General features: G+C 43.1%; 1 protein-coding gene across 1 annotated transcript in view; it reads right to left on the bottom strand.

Moving 5' to 3' along the window:
• PCCA (propionyl-CoA carboxylase subunit alpha) overlaps positions 1-26,165 on the bottom strand; it is a 1,213,132-nt gene that overhangs the window by 192,720 nt on the left and 994,247 nt on the right. Inside the window, exon 20 of the mRNA XM_082247734.1 lies at positions 6,435-6,533. Coding sequence (XP_082103860.1) covers positions 6,435-6,533 — 99 coding nt within the window. The remainder of the gene's footprint in view (positions 1-6,434; positions 6,534-26,165) is intronic.

Raw genomic sequence — 26,165 nt, 5'->3', positions numbered from 1 at the left:
CCAAGCTCTGGTCTGCACGCGCTCGTAGGCAGAAACCGGGGTGACCACTGGATCTCAACATCCAGCCCGTCGCCCGGCCCCGCATACTTACTTGAATGTGTCGCGGCCGACCAAGCGCAATGCAATGGTCTGCGCGCACTCATAGGCCGGCTGGGGTGACCACTAGTGTCGCCCAGTCCGGCGTATTTGCTTGAAGATCTCACAGGAAAAAAAACACTGGAGAAAACTGCCTAAAAAATATTTTTTCTAAAGAAAAAATCTTGCCAGGACCCAAAAGATCCCAGCAAGGAACTTAGGTCCTTACTCCTGACTAGACAGAAAAAAACTGATGCCTTGTAGCAGAGAGAGGGAGGATATACCCTCAGGGACTGCCCCTAAGGTGGAGCCAGAACGTTTTTTCTTTCTGCCTAGTCCTGCTCCTGCGGAGACAACATAACCCAGTTCTTGTGAATCAAGAAGACTACGTCTGTCAATGAGTGACAGAGAAAACGCTACAGTTGAAAAACGCTGAAGAAAGCTGCTGCAAAAACTCCTACAGCTACAGCTTTCTACTGGCATTTTGATAACATCCAGTGTGCATGAGACCTAAGAATGCTTCCTTTAGGTACATTCAGAAGGAATGCATTCAAGTTAATTTGTTCATAATTTCTAACTTATGGACGAGAAAAATTGATTTTTTGTAAGATCTTACCGTAACATCCTTTTCTCTTAAGCTCATTGACAGACGTAGTCCTCCTTGATTAATATCAACTCGGGTTATACTGCCCTCTACAGGAGTAGGACTAGACAGGAAAGAAAACGTTCTGGCCACACATTAGGGGCAGTCCCAGAGGGTATATCCTCTCACTTCCTGCTACAGGATATCAGTTAGGTCACAAAGCAGTGTCAGAGAATTTAACCCAACCCAACTCAAAAACAGAGGGGCGGGTACTATGTCTGTCAATGAGCTTAAGAGAAAAGGATTTTACGGTAAGATCTTACAAAAATCCATTTTTCTCTGTTGCTCATTGACAGACGTAGTCCTCCTTGATTAATATCAACTCGGGATGTCCCAAAGCAGTGCCACAAATGAGGGGTGGGAAAATGGGAATCAAAATCCAATCTAGAAGGCCCAACCAGTGCCAACTAGAAGTTTTAAAGGCTCATCAATCAAAAGAGGAGACTCAACTGAAATTCCAACGGAAAAAAACCCTCGAGGTAGACCACCGGTCTCCTCAAATTGCGGCCTGCAAAACCTTGCGGCCAAAAGAGGCATCCGCCGATGCCATCACATCAACTTTATAAAATTTTGTAAAGGTATGAACCGATGACCAGGTAGCCGCCTTGCACACCTGGACCACTGACGCCTGATGGCGGTAGGCCCAGGAAGTACTGAGCGCTCGAGTGGAGTGCGCCTTAACAGGGAACGGAGGATTCCGACCCTTAATAGAATAAGCCTGTACCACCGTCTGTCTAATCCATTTGGAGATAGTCGCGGCAGATGCAGGCAACCCCTTTCTGGGGCCATCCGTGATCACAAAAAGTGAATCCGTTTTACGGAACGATTCCGTAGTCTTCAGGTATACCCCGATTGCCCGAACTACATCTAAGGAATGCAACGCACATTCCCGAGGATGATTGGGCTTAGGACACAAGGAAGGTAGCACAATATCTTCATTCAGATGAAAATCTGAAACCACCTTAGGAAGAAAGGATGGCTTCGGATGAAGAACTACCTTATCCCTATGAACCACTAGATATGGGGAATGGCATGATAATGCAGCCAGTTCTGACACCCTGCATGCAGAAGTAATGGCCACCAAGAAGGCCACCTTCTGGGATAATGTAAGCAAGGGAATCTCCCTGATATTTTCAAATGGAGGTTTCTGCAGAACCGACAACACCAAATTAAGATCCCAGGGTGGTAAGGGCGCGCGCACTGGCGGAGCCAAGTGCTGCACCCCCTGGATGAAATTCCTAATATCCTGTAGCAGGAAGTGAGAGGATATACCCTCTGGGACTGCCCCTAAGGTGTGGCCAGAACGTTTTCTTTCCTGTCTAGTCCTACTCCTGTAGAGGGCAGTATAGTTGATATTAATCAAGGAGGACTACGTCTGTCAATGAGCGACAGAGAAAATGTTCATTTGACATTGTTGTTCATTTACCAAAACCTACAGTCCACACTACACCCCTGCCACACTACTCCCCTGCCTATACCACTTTCATAGAATAAATAACCAGTGCTTGGGTAGTATATAGTTATGCACAAATCCAGCAACTGAGGTCTAAAACCAGAGACAGACAGATATCTCAAGAAAATAAGATTGCAAAATCTTCTTGTGCGATAAGAAGAACCTGCCCTGTAATAGCCTGATGTTGGTTGTTACCCACTAGCATTTGAGAAATGGTCTAATAATTTACAATCATGCTTTATAAGGTCTCATGTACACTGGACGTTTGAAAACCTCTTCTGAGGGCTGGAACTTGACAGCTAGCGAACAAAGTTAAAAAAATGTCCGTTTGACCACTTTTATATGCAGAGTTTACCGGCGTTCATCAGCGTTTCGTTTTTGCAGATAATAGTTTTTACTGATTCTAAATGCCTGCAATATTTTCTCTCTCTCGTTTTTCCCTATTGCACATTGTCAGCAATGTTTTCCTATTACGCCTATAAACATTGTGCTGCGTTTAGACACATTTGCAAGCGGTTCAAAGCATTTGGCATTTCGAATGACTATAAACTTCAGTCCTGAATGCATTTTTTTTTTGCTTTCAAGAAAATGCCTCTAAACGCAACTGTTTCTAAAAGACTATAAAAACTCAGTTTACATGGACAGATAACATACCAGAGGAGTTCAGGGGCTGCTGAAAAAAATGCTAAACTGCTCCCAATTAGTTTATCAGCAGCACATGAGGCCTAAAAGGCCAGACAATTCACTAGTACCATAATATACTTTATTATTTGTCAGCTGTCTAGATCCATGGATGTACAGTACCAACACTAGCAAAGTGAGCATGTTTCTTAAATGGTTAATTCAGAATGGTGTGTTTTCCTAGTTATGTAGCTTATCCACTTGTCCTCCAGAAGATTTACCCCCCTTCATGGCCAGGTTATTTTTTTGCGAAACGGCACTGTTACTTCAATTGACAATTGCGCGGTCATGCGACACTGTACCCAAACAAAATTTATGTCTTCCTTTCTCACAAATAGAGCTTTCTTTTGGTGGTATTTGATCACCACTGTGGATTTTATTTTTTGCGCTATAAACAAAAAAAGACTTACAATTTTGAAAAAAAACCACAATATTTTTTACTTAGCTATAAAACATATCCAATAAAAAAATGAAAAAAAATCTAATTTCTTCATTGGTAATAATAAGCAATATAGATTGGTTTGCACAAACGTTACAAGAGTCTACAGCCTACGGGATATTTTTATTAAATTTTTTAAAAACATTTTTTTTTACCAGTAATGGCGGCGATCAGCGACTTATAGTGGGACTCCAATATTCCGGCAGCCAGTCGAGACGCTGACACTTTTTGGGGACCAGGGACACTAATACAGTGATCAGTGCTAAAGATATGCACTATCAAGGTACTAATGATACTCGCTGGGAAGGGGTTAAACACCAGGGATGATCAAAGGGTTAACTGTGTGCCTAGCCAGTGTTTTATGTGTGGGAGGTGCTTTTACTAGTGGAAAGCATTGGTCCATGTTCCGGCTTTGCTTGTTTACATAGGCAGATCGCCGTTCTGCCTGTGTACCGAACAATCAACGGGTGCCGGCAGACATTAGGTCCGTGGGACCCACTGCGTAGAATCAAAGCGTTAGTGAGCTGCTGGCAGCGCGCACTCGCGCCCAAAACCCGGAAGTGCAGGATCGCGTATATATATACGTGACCTTGCGCAGCGTGACTACCCAGTAGCAGTAAAATTAAGTACGGTAGCCATAGTGTTATATTGTCTTTCTCCATAATTTTGAAGCCTTATGTTCATTCTGTGACCCATGCTAACAGCCTCCATATTATTGTTTCCAAGAGGTAATAAATGTTAAAAAAGGCTAGGTTCATATCTATGCGGTTGATGTGGTTTTGCGGTGCATTTTAGAACACGTGATTCTGATGCGTTTGTGCATGCAGTTTTTGTGCGTTTTGTGTTTTTTTTTCTGTTTAACAAACTATGAATAGGCGGTTGTTAAGGAGCAGGCCACTCAATGTAAAAAAAAAAAAAAAAATTGCCAGCAATAAACAAAAATGGGGAAAAAAATGGCATGGGGTCTCCCTCCATTGCATACCAGGCCCTTCAGGTCTGGTATGGATTTTGAGGGGAAACGCACAACAAAATGTAAAATAAATAAATAAATAAATAAATGGAGTGGGGCCCCCAAAATCCATATCAGACCCTTATCCGAGCATGCAGCCTGGCAAGGCTCTGTTACCCCCCCAAAGCACCTTGTCCCCATGGGGACAAGGTCCTCTTCCCCACAACCCTGGACAGTGGTTGGAGGGGTCTGCAGCGGGGAATTGTCAAAAACTGCTTATTTTTTTACACTATACCTTTTGTTTTGGTGAATTGGGGTACTATGTACTCCATATACTCATGCACATGGGGGTGCTTTGGGGTGGGGGTGCAGAGCCCCCTTCCCCAAAGCATCCCCCATGTTGAGGACATTTGGCCTAGTATGGTTTAGGAGGGGGAGGCGCTCGCTTGTCACCTCCCTTTCCTGGCCTGCCAGGCTACATGCTCGGATAAGGGTCGTATGGATTTTGGGGGGGGGGGGGGGGGGGGAGACCCACGCCAATTTATTTTTCTTATTTTTTCTCTGCCGGCAATTCTTTTATTTACATTCAGCCAGTGCCGGGACAAGGTCATTTAGAGCCCAGGGCGAACATGCCATATTGCACCATGCCAAGATGTATGAGCATTTTGTGTCAGCAAAAATCCCCTCCACTCAAAAAATAGAGCGCTAATCTACATTCTTAGCTCAAATCCTCTCTTTCAACATATGCTCCTAGCACAATTTCCTCCCCCCTCAAAAAAAAAAAAAAAATCCTCTCCCTACCACAAATCCTTTACCCCTTAAGTTTCCTCTCCCAAGTACAAATCCCCCCCCCCCACCACAAATTTGCCTCTTCCAATCCCCCATCCTAGCACAACCCCCCCCCCCCTCTAATTTCCACATCCCTAGCCCAAATGCCCCCTAATCATCCCTACTAGCACAAATCTCCCTCCCAAAAAACAAAAAAGGCCCCTCTTAGCACAAATCCCCCCGCCACCATAATACCTCTTCTAGGAGAAACCCCCAAATCCTCCATCCTAGCACAAATCCTCTTCCCCCATCCACCTTCTCAACACAACCCCCCCCCCCCCAAACCCCCACTCCTAGCACACCACAGTGCCCAGGTCAACCTCCCCACCTGCCCACCCCTTTTCCAAGCCCTGCATTCAGCTGTCAGCGGGGAACACTGCAGTGGCCGCAGCTCCTTAACAACCAGGTATTAACAGATTGTTATGGAGAGAAACCCCCCCCCCCCCCACAAAATCCATGTAAAAATGCATCAAAAATGCAACACTGATGATGTGAATGCGTACCATAGGAAAACCATTTTAAATGTGTTTCTGCAAACCACACAAATGCATAGATGTGAGCTTAGCCTAAAACATGAGGGTGTGAAGATGAATGTGTACATAAAGCCTTAAGGTCAGCTGACAGGAAAGGGCCAGTGCTTTTCTGCAAAGGACAAATGGGAGGGGGAAACGGCGGAGCACAGAGGAGGAGAGTAGACAGGGAGTCGAGGAATGCTTACTTAGGCGTAAAGCTGAATGGGTATAAGAAGCCTCCTGTGCTTCTGACAGGTAACATGAAATGCTCTTTTATTTTGTAATATAAAGAAAAGAATTATAAAAAAAAAAAAACAAACACAGAATACACACACATTTTTACTATGAAAGATCGTTAAGTCCCGGCTCATATTTCTGCGATGCGGAAACGCTGCGAATATACAGCGTGTTCCCGCATTGCATCCACACCCCTGGCAGTTCACACTGCCATATGCGATACGCTGGGGGTGTCAATTAAAAGTTAACGTCACCCCCAGATCAGATCGCAATGCGATCTGAAAGTTCGCACAGAATCGGATCACACTAGTGTGAACCACCATGCGATCCGATTCTGCTGCTGACCAAAAAAAGGGTCCTGTGCGTGTTGGGTGCGATTGTGGTGCGAATTCAGCCATACAAACTGTATGGCTGAATTTGCACAGCACAGAGATCGCATGTCATTTTAGGAGCAGTGCACTCCGAATTACATGCGATCTATGTGATCGCAGAAATGTGAACCAGCACTAAATGAAGATTGAACAGGAAGAAAAAAAAAGCTGCAGTTTCAGACTGATTAAGTGTTAAGCAGCCTTAAACCAACTGTCAAACACCCTCAGGGGAAGCCAAGAGCTTACCTGTATAGTTTTCAGCGTGTCATCAATGCTGACAGACAGTAAAGGCGAAGACAGGTTCCATTCACTAGACACATTCACTTTAGTCCCATCAACTTCCACCTGTTTGGACATCATAACAGACTATTAATATAAAGGCAGACAAAAAGGTTCTCTAAAGTTCATTACTGCACACAAAGCAAAAGACATTTTAAACAGATGGCTTCCAAGCAACCTGTCATGTTTACCAATCCTGCTATCCGACAGGGTCCAAAAATGTAAGCATTTAGCCATCTCTGGGGAAAGGTGAAGGACCTGTGAACATCTGCCTCTGGGTATTGCTGCATCAAGTGATTTACAGCAAACAAGAAAATGCCAGCTAAATTGTGGGTGTTTGCAGACATGCTACATTTAATAAAATTAGACAGGTAATTTGGAAACATTGAGGTGACATTTTGCTAGTTATAGGACAGGCCTAGCATATAATATTCTCTCTGAGGCTTAGACCTGTGTATTACATTAGAGAGTTATTCATGTGGACTCTAATTAATAAAGAAGCTTTAATTAGAGGAGAAACCTTTTAGAAAATCATCATATAGCAGACAAAAGCTATGCATCAGGAACAATCTAATGTTTTAAGACTTATTCATGTAGTAATGTAAACTGATTACATGTTATCAGCAAATACTTTGAATGGTTAGGTTTATAGTAAATTATATAAAAAACAAGGCTAAAAACTATTATCTCCTTAACTTAATTTGCATTAGACTAATTCTTAGCATTATCCACTGCACCCATCATTATCCAAATACTGCAATGCTTAAAGCGGTTGTAAACACTGAGTTTTTATAACTTAATGCTTTCTCTGCATCAAGTTAAAAAAAAAATAAACTTGCATTGTCTGTGTACAGTACCAAGTCACACCCCACTATGGTATGAAGAAGAGAGGGATTCAATCCTATTGCCCTGTCCTGTTTCTGAAAATTGTTATCCTGGAACTGGAAATTTTTTACTGGCAGAATCTATGTTACTTGTAGTCGTTAATAAATTCATGATATGGATATCAGAGTTGCCGGATTACATTTATTGTTTCCTGATACTGGCAGAATCACCAGGGGAAAATAAAGTAAAAAAAATTGCTTGAGTAAAGAAAATCAATGTCATCTGCTTCATCCTACCCCTCTACATTCCCATCCTTCCTACTGGTCCTTTAATAACTTACCTCTGACCAATAGGGAGGCTCAGGAGGTAATGAAGGCAGGACAAGGTTCAAACTTTATTTTGCAGGTGTATTTGATAGCCTCCTATTTACAAATGCCCACCATATTTAGACAATTGTTCTCTAAGATAATTTTAGCTGTTAATATTCCTAGACCGCTTAAATATTGCATTTGGAATGTACAAAGTTGTCATCAGACAGAGAAGACTAAAGCTTGCCATAAAGTATATGTTGAGAATCATGCAAATTTGCAGTGCCAGCTTTTGTATTCTGACAGCCAGTACCCAAGCTGTCAGAATTTTTGAACAGTGCCTGCATCTAATGAGATGCAGTTGCTGCTCAGTCCGAGAATGTTCCTGTCCGGCCCAATTGACTTTTGATGAGCAGAGTTGTGCTGACATGGCCACCCATGGACTGAATTTTAGACGATTCAGCAGTATTTGGCTGAAATTAGATTTGTATACTGCCAGCTTATCATATGGAGGGCCCAAGATCACCGGCCAGCTGTTCGTAAAAAAAAAAAAAAGTCGTTATTCATCCCTCAGAACAGGCAAACAAAAATAGGTTTCTTTAGCAAAAGTATACCATACAATAGGCTCACCGCCAGACTGTGGATCCCACACTTGGTTTAGGGTTCCCGCTTGTTTCAGGGTACCACAAAGGCTGAAGGGTTCAGCAACAAACATCTCACTTGCCAGAGTGTTTACAGTTGCTTACAGTTTGTGAACCACTCCATTAAGATACACAGGTGCTGTTATTAACTCCTGTTGCTTTTCAGGACTCCCTTGCCTGTGGCTTAACCTCTACAGGACCAGAGTCCTCACATTCTGTGGGGGCTGCTTGGCATTTTGTAGGTCCTAGTGTTGTTGTAGGATTCAAGGAACATTGAAGAACGTCAGATACAGTTTCTCAGTTCTACTTGAGTTACAACCATGGATAAATTTGCTGGTACCTTAACAACTCATTCAAACCATTACTTTTTTCCTTCTAAAAATTGATAACATTAACCCCTTTGCTGCCAGAGCCATTTTTTTTGTTTACATGTTTGAAAAATCATTTTAGGCATGAATATTACATAAAACACCAAAACTGGCGCATGCCATGATGGCACACCACCATGATGACCACAAAGAGGACAAGATTCACAAAGAAGATTAAGTGGAATCTCCCATTCTGCACATTGCTCCAGGCTTCAAAATGGGCAAAATAGGTCACCCTCTGAACTCCACTAAAAACCCTCACTCACAGCTAGGGCGCTTTTCCGGACTAAGCCTCCCAGAAGTCTCCCATCTGCTCCTCTGCAGAACCTTGAAGAACATTGGACCCCATGACAAAGCACAAGGCATACATGGACACAGAAGCAAATTTAGCAGATGCCTAAAATACCTGATCTCTAATCTATAGCTTCGGACATTGAAAATGTCCTTTCAGTAGCAGTCTCTCAAAAAAAAAAAAAAAAAAGAGATCGGGGAGTAGCAGATCATGCCTATTTGTACTGCCGGGTACAAATAGCACTTCTACTAGAAAAACACTTAGAAATCCTCTGTTCCTAAACTCACTAATCACAGATACCCCTCATTATACAATGCATAATTCGAATCTTCAAAATTAAAAGATGTTCCTATATATAATGTCCCAAGATCAAATATGTCTCCTTCATGTGGAAAGTCTGTGACAAACCTACAGCTTTTCAATCAGGTATTCCTATCCTGGAAGGAGATCTCAATTTGCCCCCTAATTCTCTACTGAACTCTTCCACAGGCACCATCAACTGTATCTTATAGGGCATTGAGACGAGACAAGTCAAGTCCCAACTGGTGACCCTCATACTTCACAACCCCTGGACACTATGACCTCTTACTTTAAAATAAAAATATTTCGGAACAGGCTATTTATTTCTCTCCCAACCAGACCTGCTCCACCTACATTCTGGGACGATCGACCCTATGTACTTTTTGGATCATCACCTGATTACCATAACACTGCTTCTCCCAAAGGGACCGAAAACTGAAGATTTGGAGACTAAATGCCACTCTTTTGGGTGACCCTTGCAATCTAAAATATTTTTTTTTTCCAATTAAATGACACCCCATAAGCTTCAGCTATGACACAATGGGAAGTACACAAAAACTTGAGCAGAGGTGAATTTAAAGCATTGACAAGTAAAATTAAAAAGGCACAGCAAGCCAGAATACGCTCTCTGATGACTGAAATACAAAAGACAGAAGTGGCACATAAACGATCAGTGGCAGTTTGTATACGGACTACCTTGCATCAAATTGGAAGCGAGCTACTTGTGGAACCAGAGAAAACAATGTTTTGTTCTGGCTCAAAAACTATTTGATGAGCAAACTACCAAAAAGCCTTCTCTCCATCGACTTATTTGCCCATTGGGGGTACAAGTCCTGACGCGGACAGCCGTCCATTACATTATTACAAATGCATACTAGCACTTAATAAATTAATTACGTACCTTAGAACTAAGCCCTCCAGCAGCGCGCTGTCACTGCTAAAAGGGCTTCCATCTTCCCCCAGTCTTCCTTTCGGGTTCCTGGGCTCTGGCTATATGAGTTGTCGGAACCATGATGTCACCCCTGCACATGCACACAGAGGCCCTCGGGTCTGGTACAGAGCTCTGAAGGTCAGGAGCACATTCACCAGTTATGTCACTGGCTGCATCCAGTGTGAATATCTCCAAATGGTGCACGTTTAGGAGATATTGATTTTACCGACAGGTAGAAATCACAAAACAAACTTAATACTGCTTTAATATAAAAGATTGATATCCCCACTTCACGAAGCTTCATGTCGGACTCTCAGTTAACCCAATTTAGTAGTGATTATCTGCTGTTTTTGTACTATAAAGGGCTAGTTTTTTATTTTTAACTCCATCATAAGAGGTGATAAAAAAAAAAAGCATGCTGCTGCTACTTCAATGTCTTATGCTGCCCATACACATCGATTTTTTGATGAGAATATCTCTGCAAAAATGATTTGTACACGTGAAAATGTTATTTGCTTTTAACATTCCATTTTAAAATGAATGAATTTTATGAACGCAAACCACATACGCTGTCTGAAAAGTTGATCAAGAAAAGTTTTCTATTCTGCTCCTTCGAATTTTCCCGTCACTGTGGTAGAAAACGAATGTCGATTTGACCCCATTAACTAATAGAAAATTTAAAAAAAAGTTCTTAAACTGAACATTTTCAAAGAAAAAATCAGTTTGTGTATGGCCAGCATAAGTGACAGCAGGCGCAGGTAGCTTGTATCAAGCCATCAGGTAGCTTGTGACAAAGGAGACTGTCATACATAATATTGTTACAATTCTGTCTGAAAATTTGCAAAACAGTGTTTGAAGTCTTTTAATCATTTTTTTCTTTAAATAAAAATGTTGATCTCTGAATCTGATATGTACCAGATTCAACCTCTAATAGTATATATAGCTCCTCTGTTATTTTTAGAGTGGATTATATATTTTTAGAGTGTATTATATATTTTGTTCCCTTACTATATAGCTGGTTATTGATATTTACCACTGCACTGCGTGATTTTAACGGACAATTGCGCGGACTCTCTACCAAAATGAAATTGATGTCCTTTTTTTCCCCACAAACAGAGCTTTCTTTTGGTGCTATTTGATCACCTGTGCGATTTTTACTTTTTGCGCTATAAACAAAAAAAGAGCGAAAATTTTGAAAAAATAACAATATTTTTCACATTTTTTTAATATAAAATTCCCCCCAAAAAAATGTAAAAATCAAAATTTTTTTAATATTTTAGGCCAATTTGTTTTCTGCTACATATTTTTGGTAAAAAAAATAAGCGTATTTTGATTGGTTTGTGCAAAAGTTATTGCGTTTACTAACTAAGGGTTTTTTAACGAGTAATGGCGGCGATCTGCGATTTTTTTTGCGGGACTGCGACATTGCGGCAGACAGATCGGACCCTTGACTGACATTTTTGACACTTTTGGGGGTACCAGTGACATTACTACAGTAATCAGTGCTATACATATGCACTGCTACTGTAAAAACGACACTGGCAGGGAAGGGGTTAACTTTATTAGAGATGCAGCGGTTAAATGTGTCCCTAGGGGCGTGCTTCTAACTGTAAAGGGGTGTGGCTTTTCATGTAACCACAGAGACATACGATCCTACATAGCAGGATCGTATGATCTCTGCTGTTACACCAGGGAGAATGACAGGCGGCTTTGTTTACATTAGCCGCCAGCCTTTCTCCCTCTCCACCAGGAGATCGCGAGTGACCGGCGGACATCGGACCCCGCCGGTCACACGTGCGGGGATGCAGGGGAACGAGCGGGGGCACGCCTCCGGCAGCGCACACTTGCCCACAACAGGCTCCTGAGCTAGCGACGTAGTATTACGTCACTTTGCCCAGGAGGGGCTGACCGCCGCAGTAAATGTACTTGCGGCGGTCGGCAAGTGGTTAATCCATATAATCCCCAATCTAAGTGGATAACAGTTATTTTGTGATAAATAAACCAAATTTAATTTTTAAACACAATAAATTAATCCCATTTTTTGGTAAAATATGAAAGATGAAGTGGCACTGAGTAGAAAGATGCTCAACATGTTAAAAACTTTTTTTCTGAAAGGGGGCGGGGGGAAGGGGGTTTAAATGGCTTGGGTGTAACTTCCGTTTTTTTTTACTAAAAATGTTTAATCATCACATAGGGGACACAAAGTTCCCTATGTAATCTATTTTTGGTGACAGGTTCTCTTTAACCACTTTCTGTCCATGCTATAGCGCAGGCTTCCTTTGCTGGGAGGGCGTACATGGACGTCCTCCCATGATCGCTCTACCCTCGCGTCCCCTGCGGCGCGCTCTGTAATCGCTGAGTCTTTTGGACTCAGCTGATCACAGATTGGGGTAAAGGGCCGATCACAGCGGCCCTTTACCAAGTGATCAGCAGTGTCCAATGACAGATGATCAGGGATGTAAACACAAGCAGCATAAGGAGAGAAGAAAGCTGATAACCGGCTTGTATTAAAGGGATATCTACACTCATTATCAGTGTCCTGATTATCAGTGCAGTTCCAACAGTGCTGCCAACCAGTGCCAATCAGTCTCCAATAGTGCTGCCAATCGGTGCTCAGTGCTGCCAATCAGTGCCTCATCGGTGTCACCTACCAGTGCTGCTTTTCAAAGCCCATCAGTGCCCATCAGTAACACCTATCAGAGCCCATCAGTGCAGCCTCTCAGTGCCTATCAGTACTCATCAGTGCAGCCTCATCAACACACATCAGTGCGAAAAATTACCTGTCTGCAAAATGTTATGACAAACTATGAAAAATGTTTTTTTTCCCCTAAATTTTCGGTTCATTTTTGTTTGTTTAGCAAAACATAAAAAACCCAAATGGTGATTAAATACCACCAAAAGAAAGTTCTATTTGGGAGAAAAAAAAAAGATAAAAATGTTATATGGTTACAGTGTTTCATGACATACAGGGGGTAAAAGTGCCCAGTAGACAAGTGGTTAATGAGACATCAGGGGGTGGTTCCTGTTACTGGGGTGTGTGAAAGTGATCGGGCAGCTGCAGAGCCAGGAGTGTGTGTAAAACCCTTACTGTCACCTCTGTATGACATACAGCATGGCAGTGAAAAATTTAAAAGCAATTGTCTGGGATTGGCCTGCCTGACCTTTTAGACTATTACTATGCAGCCCATCTTGCACCACTGCGACATTGGTTTTCCATAACCTCAACTCTCCCATGGGTTCCTATAGAGGCAGCACTTACTAAGGTGGAATCTCTCAGCACCCTGTTGCTGTCGGACAGTTGGAAAAAACTCCCCCTACATACACTCCCTTTGCCCACACAGGTTTTACTAATGTCATGGAGAGTGCTACTTCAGCACCTCCCTGGTCCCCAAACACCCGTTAAGGTGCCAATCCCGCTTGCTGTCCTTAGCGTCTTCCTCCCTTGCGTCAACCTATCTAAACTAACCCCGGCGGGTATTACCTCTATTGCAAAACACTACCATGGCAGCAATCTCAAATCGTTTGCGACGCTCGCACATGAATTTTCATTACCCCCGCAAGCTATTTTTGTCCACAATAGCCTATCAAGCTTCCTGCGAAAACAATCCCCACCGGACATTTCCCTCTCACCTCAACTATGGCAATTTCTCACAAATCCCAATTGCCCCCTAAAAGGCATCTCCATGTTTTACAACACCATCAAGCACAAGGCTGTATTCCGAAAGTCACCGCATATGATCACTTGGGAAGGAGAACTCAAGCAAGAGTTTTCGGACACACAATGGCAAGTAGCCATTCGTGCCACTTATAAAGCGTCCAAATGCGTATCTCATTGGGAGCAGGCACAGAAACTCCTTACCCGTTGGTACTTGACACCCTATCATCTATCTAAAATTTATAAAACTCAAAGCCCTCTCTGCTGGTGCAACTGCGACCAGGTGGGCACGATTGCTCATATCTTTTGGCACTGTAAGAGATTGACCAGCTTCTGGGGAAAGATCTTCGAAATTATTGAAGACACTACTGGTATACTACGTAAACCTGATCCTGCCTTAGCACTTCTCTTCCTGGGCCTGGACACGTTTCCATCCCATATGCGTATAGTTGTGGCCCATATCTTGATCGCAGCCAGAACTATCATAGCGAGATGCTGGAAACAACCTATTACTCCCTCACATCTGGAAGCCTTAAGACAAGTTAACCTCCAATTCTCCCTCAAAGGCCCTAAGTTCCACAGAAACTGGTCAATTTGGTCAAACAGCAGATATTTTATTCCATCCTGTTGACACTTTTATAGACACTTAGTTCAGTGTGTCGATGTTTGTTATATACTTGTTTTGCTTTTCCTGCTGATAGTTCCGATAGCAGATAGTCCACGTTATGCATAATTCATGCTTCTATGCTTTTGCGACAGTTCATGTATTCCTTCCCTTATGGACATTGCCTTTAGCGATTACATGGCATCCTGGCTACTCATGTATTCCTTATCTTATGTTCATCCCCATTATTTTATTGTGTTTTATTTTGTTGTATGTGTATTTTGAATATTTCAATAAAAATTATTGAAAGTAAAAGCAATTGTCTCATGTTAAGCTTCATGCCTTTGGTATGTCAGACAGAGTAAGCCAAAGAAAGTTTAAAAAAAAAAAACATTATAGCTTATTCTACAAAAATATTCTAAAATGGCCTAGACAGGTTTGTTAGAACCCCTAAATAAAATGATACATTTTTGGATTATAATGATATTTTAAACTAACTGGTTTCTTCAACCACTTGAAAATTAGGCCAATTCTGACATTTCTCTCAAATATGTGAAAATTACTTAGAATCCCCAAACATAACATTTTTAAGCAGAGGCCCTGGGGAATAAAATGATGGGTATTGTATTTTTTATGTAACACAATACTACACCGAGGTTTATCAAATGCAAACTTTCAGGAAAATGTATACTTTATTGAGTTTTAATGAACACATACACAATTTTTGGGTACAATATAAAATATTATGTTACAAAAAAAAAAAAAAAAATGTTACCAAGTGTAAATAGGTAGCAAACATGTCACATTTTAAAGTTTTGCATGCCTGTGGAATGGTGACAAACTATGGTACATGAAATTATCCATAGGCATTGCTTTAAAAGCCTCTACAAGTTACCAATTTAGAGTAACACAATAGGTCTAGTGGTAGAATTGTTGCTCTCACTCTGTCATTTGTGGTGATACCTCACATAAGCAGGGTGGTCGCCGTTTCTATATGCGTACGTGACCTAAGCACACGTTTGCATTTGTGCGTGAGCAGAGACAAGGGTGCTTACATTTTTTTCTGCTGATCACCTTTACTGATAGCACAAGGAATGAACAAAACATTAATTGATAGCATGGGCTGTGACAGGTTCTATTTTTAGAGAGAGCTGGTGTCTATTAGACCCCAGATTTGTCTTCTTCCCTTCAAAGCAGTTGATCAAATTGAGAATGGTTTGATTGGCTGCTTTACAAACTGCTAACAGCTTGTTAAACTGGAAGTGACAAAATCCTTGTCGCTTCTGGTTTTTGATGTAACAGAAGAATGGAGGGAACTTATTTTCACTCTTCACAGTGTACCCAATGTGACCGATTGCATTGCTTCTGGACTCTCCTGGGCCAAAGGAGGTGGGTGAAGGATCCCTTCCACCACCAGTAGAAGTGATCAAGCAGCTGTATAGCTTCTCGGATCACTTTTAACCTATTCAAAATCGCCCGTTGAAAAAAATGTTACCAGGATCATGATCCTGGTATATAACCACTTTAATACAAGGCCATATATGTACGTATAGGGGTATTGAGGTGGTTAAATAAATTAACAGGTCTTCAATCTTGTAAACAAGTCAATTAGACTATTTAAATGGAGAAAAGTAATCACTGCTGTTTGCTCCATGTTTACTGGGGTGCACACAAGGATACCAGAGATAGCAAAGAAACAAGTTTTCTAAGGATAATAGAAGAAAAATATAAATCAGCGTGTCAAAGATCATGACAGCTTTATGATTCGATGACTACATTATGTAATATTATTAAAGCGGAGTTCCAGCCTAAAAATAAACTTTGCAGCATCAGTTAGCTTAAAAAAACCTAAAAAAAGAATTGGATAATTAATATTTTTTTTTTTTCACTTACCTTTTTTTAAAAAATAAAAATAAACGTACCTTCCTTCCTCTTCCTCCTTGTGCGGCCGCGGCGCCTGACGTCACTTCCTCCTTTGCATTGCATCCTGGGAGATGAGCGTCATCAATCCCAGGATGCAATGGGAACGGCCGGCCGCTACTCTGAGTGCCGATCGCAATTTACAGCGCATGTGCAAGATTGCGATCGGTATTCTGGGTAGCCCAGAACCAGGAAGATGGACACAGCAGGGGACACCACGGCTTCAGATGCCCACACTGGAGATGGCCGCGCTCTGCAATCAATTTTAAAGGTAAGTATTTAACTTTATTCAGTAAATGTAATGTACTGTAATGTGGGGTTAGTGTTGGGGTAATTGGGGATAGCTTAGGATCAGGGGGTATTTTTAGCTCAAAAAAGTGTATGTGGCCGGAACTCCGCTTTAAGATGTTTGAAGTGGCCACAAGAGGAAAACTGATCTCAGATTGAAGAGGATAGAGAGAAGGAAAACTTCCAAAGAGATACAGGCTGAACTCCATGGTCAAGGTATATCTGTGTCTGATCGCTCCATCCCTGCTTTTTGAGGGATGTGGGCTCAAAATAAGAGACAGAGGACCCCATTGGTTAAAAGAATAACATAAAAAAGCCAGAATGAAAATTGCTATAATACATATTGAAAAGTCACAATGCTTTTGACAAGGAATCCTTTTGGCAAATGACAAAATTAGAGCTTTCTGGCAAGTCACATCTACTATGTTCACAGACAAAAAATGTAGCTTTAAAAAAAAGAAGAAAAGACACCATACCTACTGTGAAACATGAAGGGAGTTTGGCTATTTATTATGGCTGCTTTGCTGTATCTCACACAGGGCCTTGAATCTGTGCAGAGTATAAAGAAATTTCAAGACAATTAATGCGTTCTGGAGCAAAACGTACTAGCCAGTGTAAGAAAGCTGTTTCTCAGCCACAGGTCATGGATCCTCCAAAAGGATAATGGGGCAAAACACACAGCTAACAGCAGCCATTCAAAGCGGCTAAAGAAAGCATAAATCATGCTTGGTTAGTTGTCATTCCCTGGCTGTTTCTGAAACCAAAATTGACAAAGTTATTGTTGCTTCTGGCTTGATTCTCTATAGAGGAGATGGAAGGAATGGGTGTTGCTTGGTCTCCTCCTGCTCGCCAGACCAGAAGCCATCTGATGTGGTCCCAGGCTCCCAGGAAGAGCAGGGAAAGCCAGGTAAGGGGGCAGATGATTAATGTAGCGTTTACTTCCTCAAATTAATCTGCCCTTAGCTCAGGCATGCAGACAGGAGGTTGTGCTTAGCTGAGATATCCCTCCTCCCCCTTCTTCAGATGAAAGAAAAATGCCCTTGAAGATTCATGGGATGTATGACATCATTTTATCCTTGGCTGGAAACCAGAAAGCATCCTTAGATGCTTCCTGGCTTCTGTCCAAGGCCAAAGTGATGTCATACATCCCACAAGTTTTCAGTATAATTTTTTTTTTATCTGGAAAAAAAAAATCTTTCACCTGGAAGAGAGGACCAGAGGTATCTCCGCTAAACACACCCTTCTGCCTGCATGCCCGAGCTAAGGGCAGGTCGATTAGAAGAAGTAAATGCTACATGAATAATCTGCTCTTACTCAAGACAGCCGCAGCTAAAAATGCCAGGATGTTTTTCAAAGTGATTTCTCAAAAAAATAAAGCATGGAGACATGGATAAATGAGTGAATTTGCTTTGAATATTAAAAATTCAGCTATATCCTACTATAAAGAAAATTCTTTGTGTACAGGTTATCGATCATCATGCCCCTTGATGAACTTGTTCTGAAAAATTGAAACACATACAGTACTTACATTTAGTAGGTTTTTTTTTTAATTTCTTTATTGACTTTAAAGTACCAAGACAATACGAGGCCATGGTTAACATACGCACAATTAAAACTGACAATAGGTGCAGTATACAAACGTGGGTAAAACCATGAAAACAGGTGAAATGAACAATAGGTACAGATAATGCAAAAACGAGCATAATCAATAACTGAAGGAACATTTTCATATATAAAAGGTCCGAGTGCGCATGGGCATCTAGCCGAGAGCGACAGACGGAAAAGCAAAAATGAGAACAGTTAGAATAAGCGCACCCAGTAATGCGTCTCAAGGAGATGCACGCTGATATACAACTAGAATGTGACAGATGAGGTAGGAAGTAGCTGGAGAAACGACCTTCAGATGAGGAGAGAGAGAAAGGCTGGGAGACGTCACGGTGGGCAGGAGGGAGAAGGGGGGGAGGGGGGGAGAAATGGGGCAAAAGGGGGAAAGGGGAGTGGGAGGAAAGGACCAGGGTGAGGCAGCCGAGGCAGACCATCCAAGATGTGCCAAAGGGCGCCTAATAGTTAAGCCAGGGTCCTGTAGGTAGGCGTTAGGTGCCAGTGAGGTATACCCAAGGTCTCGATAGGTCCCAGGTGTGTTCCTCAGTATTTTTAACAGTAGCCGTCAGTGGATCTCGTTGATTTTGGAAAACCACAGAGAGCACGTGGTCGGTTGTGTCTGCCTCCACATAGCTGGAATGCATGCCTTTGCAGCGTTGAGGAGCTGCAGAGTCAGAAACTTCCTGTACTCCCGAACCGGACGTTTCGTGAGGTGGAGTAAACACAACTGGCTGATGACCGATGCGACTTAGTCCCAGAAGCCCCTTAGCAAGGGACAAGCCCAGAAGATGTGCATCATCGTCTCCCCCCCCCCCCCCCTCGTCGCCACATCTCCAGCACCTGTCCGGAGTCCTGGCATCCATCCTGTGCAGCACAGAGGGGACTCTCTACCATCTGGTCAGGATCTTATAGCTCACCTCTTGGAACTTGCTGGCCTTGGAGGCATTGTAAGTCTCAGGATCTTATCGAGCTGTTTGGGGGAGAGCGAAACGCCCAGGTCGCGTTCCCATTGTCAGAGGAAGGGCAAGGAGTGGCCCTCCGCTGTATCGGTTAAGAGAGTATACAAAAAGGATAATGAGTGTCTGAACGGTTCACCCCTTTTACAAAAAGTCTCAAATGGCGTCAGAGGCCGGGGAGTATAGCCATCCCATTGGAGGGAGAGGGGATCAAGAGGGTCGTCCGACCAGCGGGATACCTCCGCAGGGGATGGAACGTTGCCCCCGGACCAGACGTCTACCAGGCATGCCCTACTTCACTGAGCCAGGCTCCGAACCTGGGCACTTGTGCACCCCGGGGGAAACTCCCGGTTGCCCAAAATGGGCAATAGCGGCGAGGGGGCCTTCCCGGAAGGTGGCGCCGATTACCGGGTGGTTGGTGACCAGGGCAGTAAAGGCGAGAGGGGTCCAGGGACCAAAGGGGCAATGCCCGGCTCGCTACCTCATGCTCGAGGCCCACCCACTGCTTGGCCTCTGCATGACAGTCCCAGTCGAGGATCTGCACCAAATGAGAAGCCCTGTAGTACTGCAGAAGGTCAGGTAGCCCCACTCCCCCTCTCGCCTTAGGCAGAGACAGCGTGGCAAGCCTAATCCTGGGGGACCTGGTGGCCCAGACAAAAGATCTGAACACTTCCCTGACCTGTTTGAAAAAGGAAAGGGGGACAGATATCGGAAGTGCCTGGATGACGTAAAGCAGTCTGGGCAAGACATTCATTTTGAGAGTGTTGCATCATCCAAACCAAGACAGTGTCAATGATTGCCAAGTGCGAAGGTCAGCCTTAATTGCCCCCAACAGAGGGGGGAGATTAGCCTGAAAGAGATCAGAGGGGTCTGCCGTAATGTGAACTCTGAGGTACTTAAGGGATCTGTTGACCCAGTGTAGAGGAAAATAGGGCTCCCTCGGCAGCCGCCGGTAGAGAAATATTGAGCGCCGCCGCTTTAGACAGATTGATTTTATAGTTAGAGAGCTGCCCGTAAAGTTCCAGAGCTTTAAAGAGATTTGGTAGAGACATAATCGGGTTGGAGATGAAGATGATTAAGTCATCCGCATAGGCGGCAACCTTGTGATGGCCCCCGGCAGCCCCGTGATGTTCTGGTTCGCACGCACAGAGCAAAGGAACGGCTCCAGGGTGAGGATGACAATAAGGGGGGATAACTGACAACCCTGACGGGTGTCGTTTGAGATCAGTAAGTAGTCAGATAGCCAATGGTTGACTCTCACTGTGGCCGAGGGGGAGGAATACAGGGCCAGGATCCAGCGTGTCATCCGGGGACCCAGGCATATGTGTGACAGGATGAAATCCCATCCCAACAATTTGAGGTCCGCATTGAGGAGGGCAATAGGACGATAGCTCCCACAGGATGTCGGGTCTTTCCCATACTTATGAATGAGGGTGATGTAAGCCCGGAGGGAATCAGCGGGCATCTCGTCACCCTCACGAATGGCATTGAAGGAGGAGAGGCCATCCGAGGCAGGCTGCAAATTTCTGATAATAGGGTAGGGTGAACCTGTCTGGGCCAGGAGCCTTGTGGGGCTTGGCCTGAGCTAACGCCACTACCAGTTCCTCCTCTGTGATTTCCCCCTGTGCCCGCGTAAGGGATGGCATGCCCGAAGCCCGGATATACTCATCTCCCCCCCCCCCCTCTACCAGCCTGGCCAGAAGATGGAGCGTTAGCAGTAGGGAGGTTGTACCTTACATTTGGTTGTTACCTGTAGACGTGAGGATGGTCTCTCTCTCTCTCTCTATACCAGCTGCTGATTTTATATGAAGTTTTTAATTAAATTGTAATAATAAATTTGTACTTTTTGTGTGCAATTAAAAAGTTCATAATCTCAGCAAATTGTACACTACTCTATAAATAGGACGTGGCACCCAGCAAGATAAGACTTACAGAATAAGTTAAAGTAAAAGCATTTCAAAGGTATAAACATTTTTCAAGATGTGATAGGTCGCTGTATAAGGCTCTCTCTACCACAGAGTGTATAGGACAAGTCTTTTTGGTGTAAGTGCCTTCTTGGAGCTTATACTGGTAGTTTTTAGTCAGATGGAATCTGGAGGCTCCAATTTTAAACAGGAGCATACCTCATCCACAGCACAGAAAGTGTGTCTGCAAGTTTTTGAAAGAGAAATGTCCAAAATGGCCCTTTTGTGCAGAGAGTCTTTTAAATCAGAAGAAAGCGCTACCTCTTCCCTTTTTTCAGGAAATGAAAACTCCTCTCCTCCTCTCTGTCCTGCAGCCAGACAAAAGCCATAGCAGAGTCTGAGAGACAGAGAAGAGCAGAAACTGAAGGCAGCTCCTTGCAGGCCTCTGAGGCTAGGTTTTTCCAACGTGGCTTTAAGCTTTCTCTAAAATACTCCATAGATGCAAAAAAATGCCTAATGGTATTAAAGAAGAAAAAAAGGCAGGAGAAGGATAAATGCCTGTCTGCTATCCTTAGAATGGTCGTTTGCAGGAGAAAGACAGCCCCCCCCCCCTTTATGGACCTACTGACAGAATATTTACCTGATCACCCTTTATAACCATTGTCTATCCACTTACTCTCCTCCATTTTTGGAAGAGAACACCCATTAGGCACTCACTTTAGTGCAGCATGGAGAAGTATAAAATGCCAAAAAGAGTTAATATGGTGGCCCATAGTAGTAATGTGCCATCCTGAAGAAAAAAAAAAAAAAAAAAAAATATCAGGATTAAAAATAGTGCCTGGAGCCACATCTCACAGGATCACGTCACTGTATAGCAGTGCATTAAGCTTCTGTACAGTGACATGAAAGAAATGCACTTTTGTATACTTTAGATAGCCGAGTGAGAAAGAAAAAGAGACGCGTGATGTGCTGAATCGTGCACCACATGGCCCCCTAACACAGTCGGGAATGGACAACTGCCAGACAATTAAAGAGCTCCGGCAGCTGTGCGCTCCTATGTGAATAGAGCCTTAAATCCTCTTGAAATTGTTATCCAATAGGAATCTGATGTAAGGAAGGGAGATAGAGGCAGTGTAAGTTTTTAGTTGGGAGCCAACACAGGCAGGAAAAAGAAAAAACTGGGCCGTAACGGAAGATAGTGAAAGTCTTAAGCAAGGCACTCCCTATGCTGGACAAAAGATATATAGTGCCTCAAAGCTTCCCCAAGGCTTCTCTCTCAGTAAAAGAAAAAAGGCTGTGAAAATTACACTTTTACAGGTTCCTACCATGAGCTGAGAAACATGCCAAGAAAGTGCGCCTAACGCTGGATCCAGTGCCAGAAGGAATTTCCAGCCTGGCCCTGCATCATCCACGGGTACACTCTTAGTCGTGTGACTAAAGGGCTGCTCCAGAAGCTGCAAACGTAGCCAGAAGAGCTGGTACATTGCCAAGTTGGAGCAGTATGGCTAGTATACTTCTGTCTTATACAGTCCATAGCGCTTATTGCGGCACAGGCTTAATACATATGGGCATTGTTTTACTTCCCCTTATAAATGCTAGTTATTAAAAGATTCATCAATGCAAGCATTAAACATTTTATAAGCTAGGAGGCCCTTTATAAAGACAATATCACTTTGCCCTTCATGGGTAAGGTGGCAATATTTATTTAAATACTTCACTCGCTGAAAGCTTGTTACAGGTTGGTGGCAAGACAACTAGAATTTTCAGAAAGCGAGATCAGCAGCCATAGCCTACATATTGCTCTCAGCACAGTTTTATTTGAATGTTTTTAAAAAGTTGCTCAAGCTTGTTAAAAGTTGCACAAAATGCTGGCTGCCAGTCAGCCAAAAATGGCGGCCTTAATTTTTTTTCTTTTTTTTTTTATGCAGATTTTCAGCTTCCCTTTGGATGTGAAGAATGCATATCTTAATAGGCATGCTAAAACTATCTTTAGAAGGATTATAAGCAGGTTTCAGTATACTTCAAGGATATACTTCAATTCTAGGATACATTAAAGGATAAGTCTAGTCAAAAACGAACTCTAAACCTGCTCTTTGCCACAATTTAGGACTATTCTATCTAACCCTGTAAAGCAAAAATCACTGTACCTTTTCTACACCTGATTCGGTCCAGTCCCACACTTATCTGTCAGCGGCGGCTTCAGCCTGGAGGCGGGTGCAGGAGAGGCACTCGACAACGGAAGCCCCATAGTAAGTCACTTCCCATTCATTTAACAGCCGTTGTCAGTCCTCTCCTGCAAAGAGCTTAACTCCCTGGAGACTGGACCGGATGGGGTGTAGAAAAGTCAAGCACAGTGATTTTTGCTTTACAGGGTTAGATAGAATAGTTCTAGATTGTGGCAAAGAGCAGGTTTAGCGTTCGTACGTTTTTGACTGGACTTATCCTTTAAAGGTAACTGGTTAGCAGCCACAAGTGCTAGGTACAAGGTTAACAGATAGTCCAGACCATGTTGGGTAACCACAATTACTATGGGGCAACACAGACTGTTCTTTGTATTTTGAACCAGTCACATATTATACACTCCAAACATCATTATTTTATTTAAATATAAATTGTAGAGAACAGTTTTTAAAGCGGAGTTCCACCCTAAAAATGAAGTTTGCACCATTCGCTAGCTTAAAAACATCTGAAAAAGAATTAAAATTTTTTTTCCTTGTTTTTAATGAAAATATACTTACCTTCCTTCCTCTTCCTCCCTCTGCGGACATGGCGCCCAACGTCACTTCCTCCTTGCATTGATTCCTGGGAGATGAGCGTCATCAATCCCAGGAGTCAATGCGCCTGCACCGGTGTCACTCGTCACTACCGGTGCAGGCGCGTCATTCCCTGCTGAACAGCTTCTGGGGATGCCCAGAAGCTGTTCAGGGATGACGCGCCTGCCCCGGAAATGACGAGCAGGGCATTCTGGGACTCCGACGTCACTGAAGAGGACATGAAGAGGGACGCTCCGGCTTCAGCTACACCTGAGATGGCAGCGCTGGACAAGACATTTTCAAGGTAAGTATTTCTTCTTACAGGTAAGTGAAACAGGGGACAGTTCAGAGGCTATCGTTGCTTAAATGCACTAGCCCTGACTGTCCCGGGGGTATTTTTAGCTAAAAACATTTTTTGGCCCAGAACTCCGCTTTAACTACTTACGTATAATGCCAGTCTAAAATGACACTGGCTGAAGATGCTGTCATAGTTTTTATTAAAAAAAGAGTTTTAGCTGTGGGCAGCTATATGTCATCCCAAGAGTAGGGGTGCTCCTGCATTAAAGTGGTTGCAATGCCATAAAATAATAATTAAATTCTTCCTAAACATTATTTTCTGATGTATATGTGCCTATTTTTGTTTTATGAAAGCCTTTTTTTTTTTTTTTTTTTTTGCTTAAAGAGGAAGTAAACCCTCCTAAAAAAAAAAAAATGCGAAAAATAAAATCTTGAAAAGACAAAGGCATAATGAGCTAGTATGTACTTACCTTAAAACAAAGCCCCCACGGTGCTGTCCGTTCAGCGACAGGATGGCCAACATGTTCGGCCATCCTGCTTCCTGGTTCGCGTCCTTTGGCCATCTGATTGGCCAGGGGCACGATTACATCACTCCCGCGCATGCACAGGGCTCTGAAGAAACGGCACGGGTGGCCGTTCCTTCAGAGCGCATGCGCCGATTACATCATCGGCTGTGTGCACTGTAAATATCTCCTAAACGGTGTATGTTTAGGAGATATTTATAGGACCTATAGGTAAGCCTTAATATAGGCTTACCTATAGGTAAAATAATTTAAAGTGGGTTTACAACCACTTTACATTATGATACTGCCTGCCACTAATAGTTTCTTCTTTGTGGCAATGATCTGCAAGTCAGCACAGTGCACATGCTCCATTTCTTAAAAAAAAAAAATAAGCTATGTTTTGGCTTTACAGATCATATTCTTGGTTGGGGGCTGGGTTAGCATCAGTGCATCACATGTCCTGGTGACATTGCTTCACGTCTTTCCCTCAGCCATGGGCTGTGCTTAGGCAAGAATCTGACCAGGGTTAATCAGTTGCTCGAATTACAGCACACTCTGCTTTGCATGATGGGGGCTGTGAAGCAACATTACCATGACATGTGTGGTGCTGATAGCAAATCTACCAATATTCAGCTCAGACACATCTGAAAACAGTAATAATTGCTTGCCATATTTGCTATTTGGAGGCTGAAGAGTGGTAAATATGAGTGGAGAGTGATAAACAGTTTTGCTTTGAACTGCTGGTGATTGTTGTGTTTTCATTTTTAGGTGGTCTTTCCTTGCAGTTTTTTTTTTTTTTTAACTCCTTTTCTGTCACTTTTTAAATAGCCTTTTTTTTCTCTTTCCTTCCTTCAGACTACTAAGGGGAGTGGCTAATTGGTCTGAGGTGCTTCAGGTCCTATATAACTTTCTGTAGGACACATTTCTGAGCTTACTTTTTTGAGCTTTTTGCTTGCTGGATCTCTGAGCAAGTGGACCTCGGCTAAGTGGTGAGTTAAAAACCAGAGTTGAAAACAGATTAGAACAGGAGTCTTCTGACCAGTAAGTAACATCTGAAATGTTATATTAGTTGTATTATTGTTGTAACCGGGAAAATGTGTGCTCGCAAGATTGAAGGTTTTTGTGCAGTGCACAGTGTGCCGCTTGTATACAATACCAGAACAACCGCTCCAGGATGGATATCGCTGTGACAGATGTGAGCGGGTTGCCCTTCTGGAAGCTCACATTAGAGATCTGGAAGAGCAAATTGCAACACTGGGCAGAACTGACAACCATGAAAGGGGTCCCCTGCTCACTGAGCAGGCGGCTAGTGGGGTTAATGGGGAGGGTGGAGGGTTAAGTCAGGATTATCAGGTAGGAAGATGGGTTAACACAATCAGAGGGAGTGGTAGGGGCTCACAGAAAAGGAAGGGCAGCCCTGAGTTTAAGCACCCTAACAGATTTGCCATGTTGAGTGAAGATTTGGGGGTGTCAAGCTCAGAGGTGGCAGCCCTAGATGTCACTGCTATACCTAACAGCAGGGAGAGCAACCCGTCTAGTAGGGGTGCTGAG

This window comes from Pelophylax lessonae, assembly GCF_965119305.1.
Source record: "Pelophylax lessonae genome assembly, chromosome: 2".
NCBI lineage: Eukaryota > Metazoa > Chordata > Amphibia > Anura > Ranidae > Pelophylax > Pelophylax lessonae.
The sequence above is the reverse complement of the archived record's forward strand: the minus strand, read 5'-3'. Positions and strand labels throughout refer to the sequence as shown.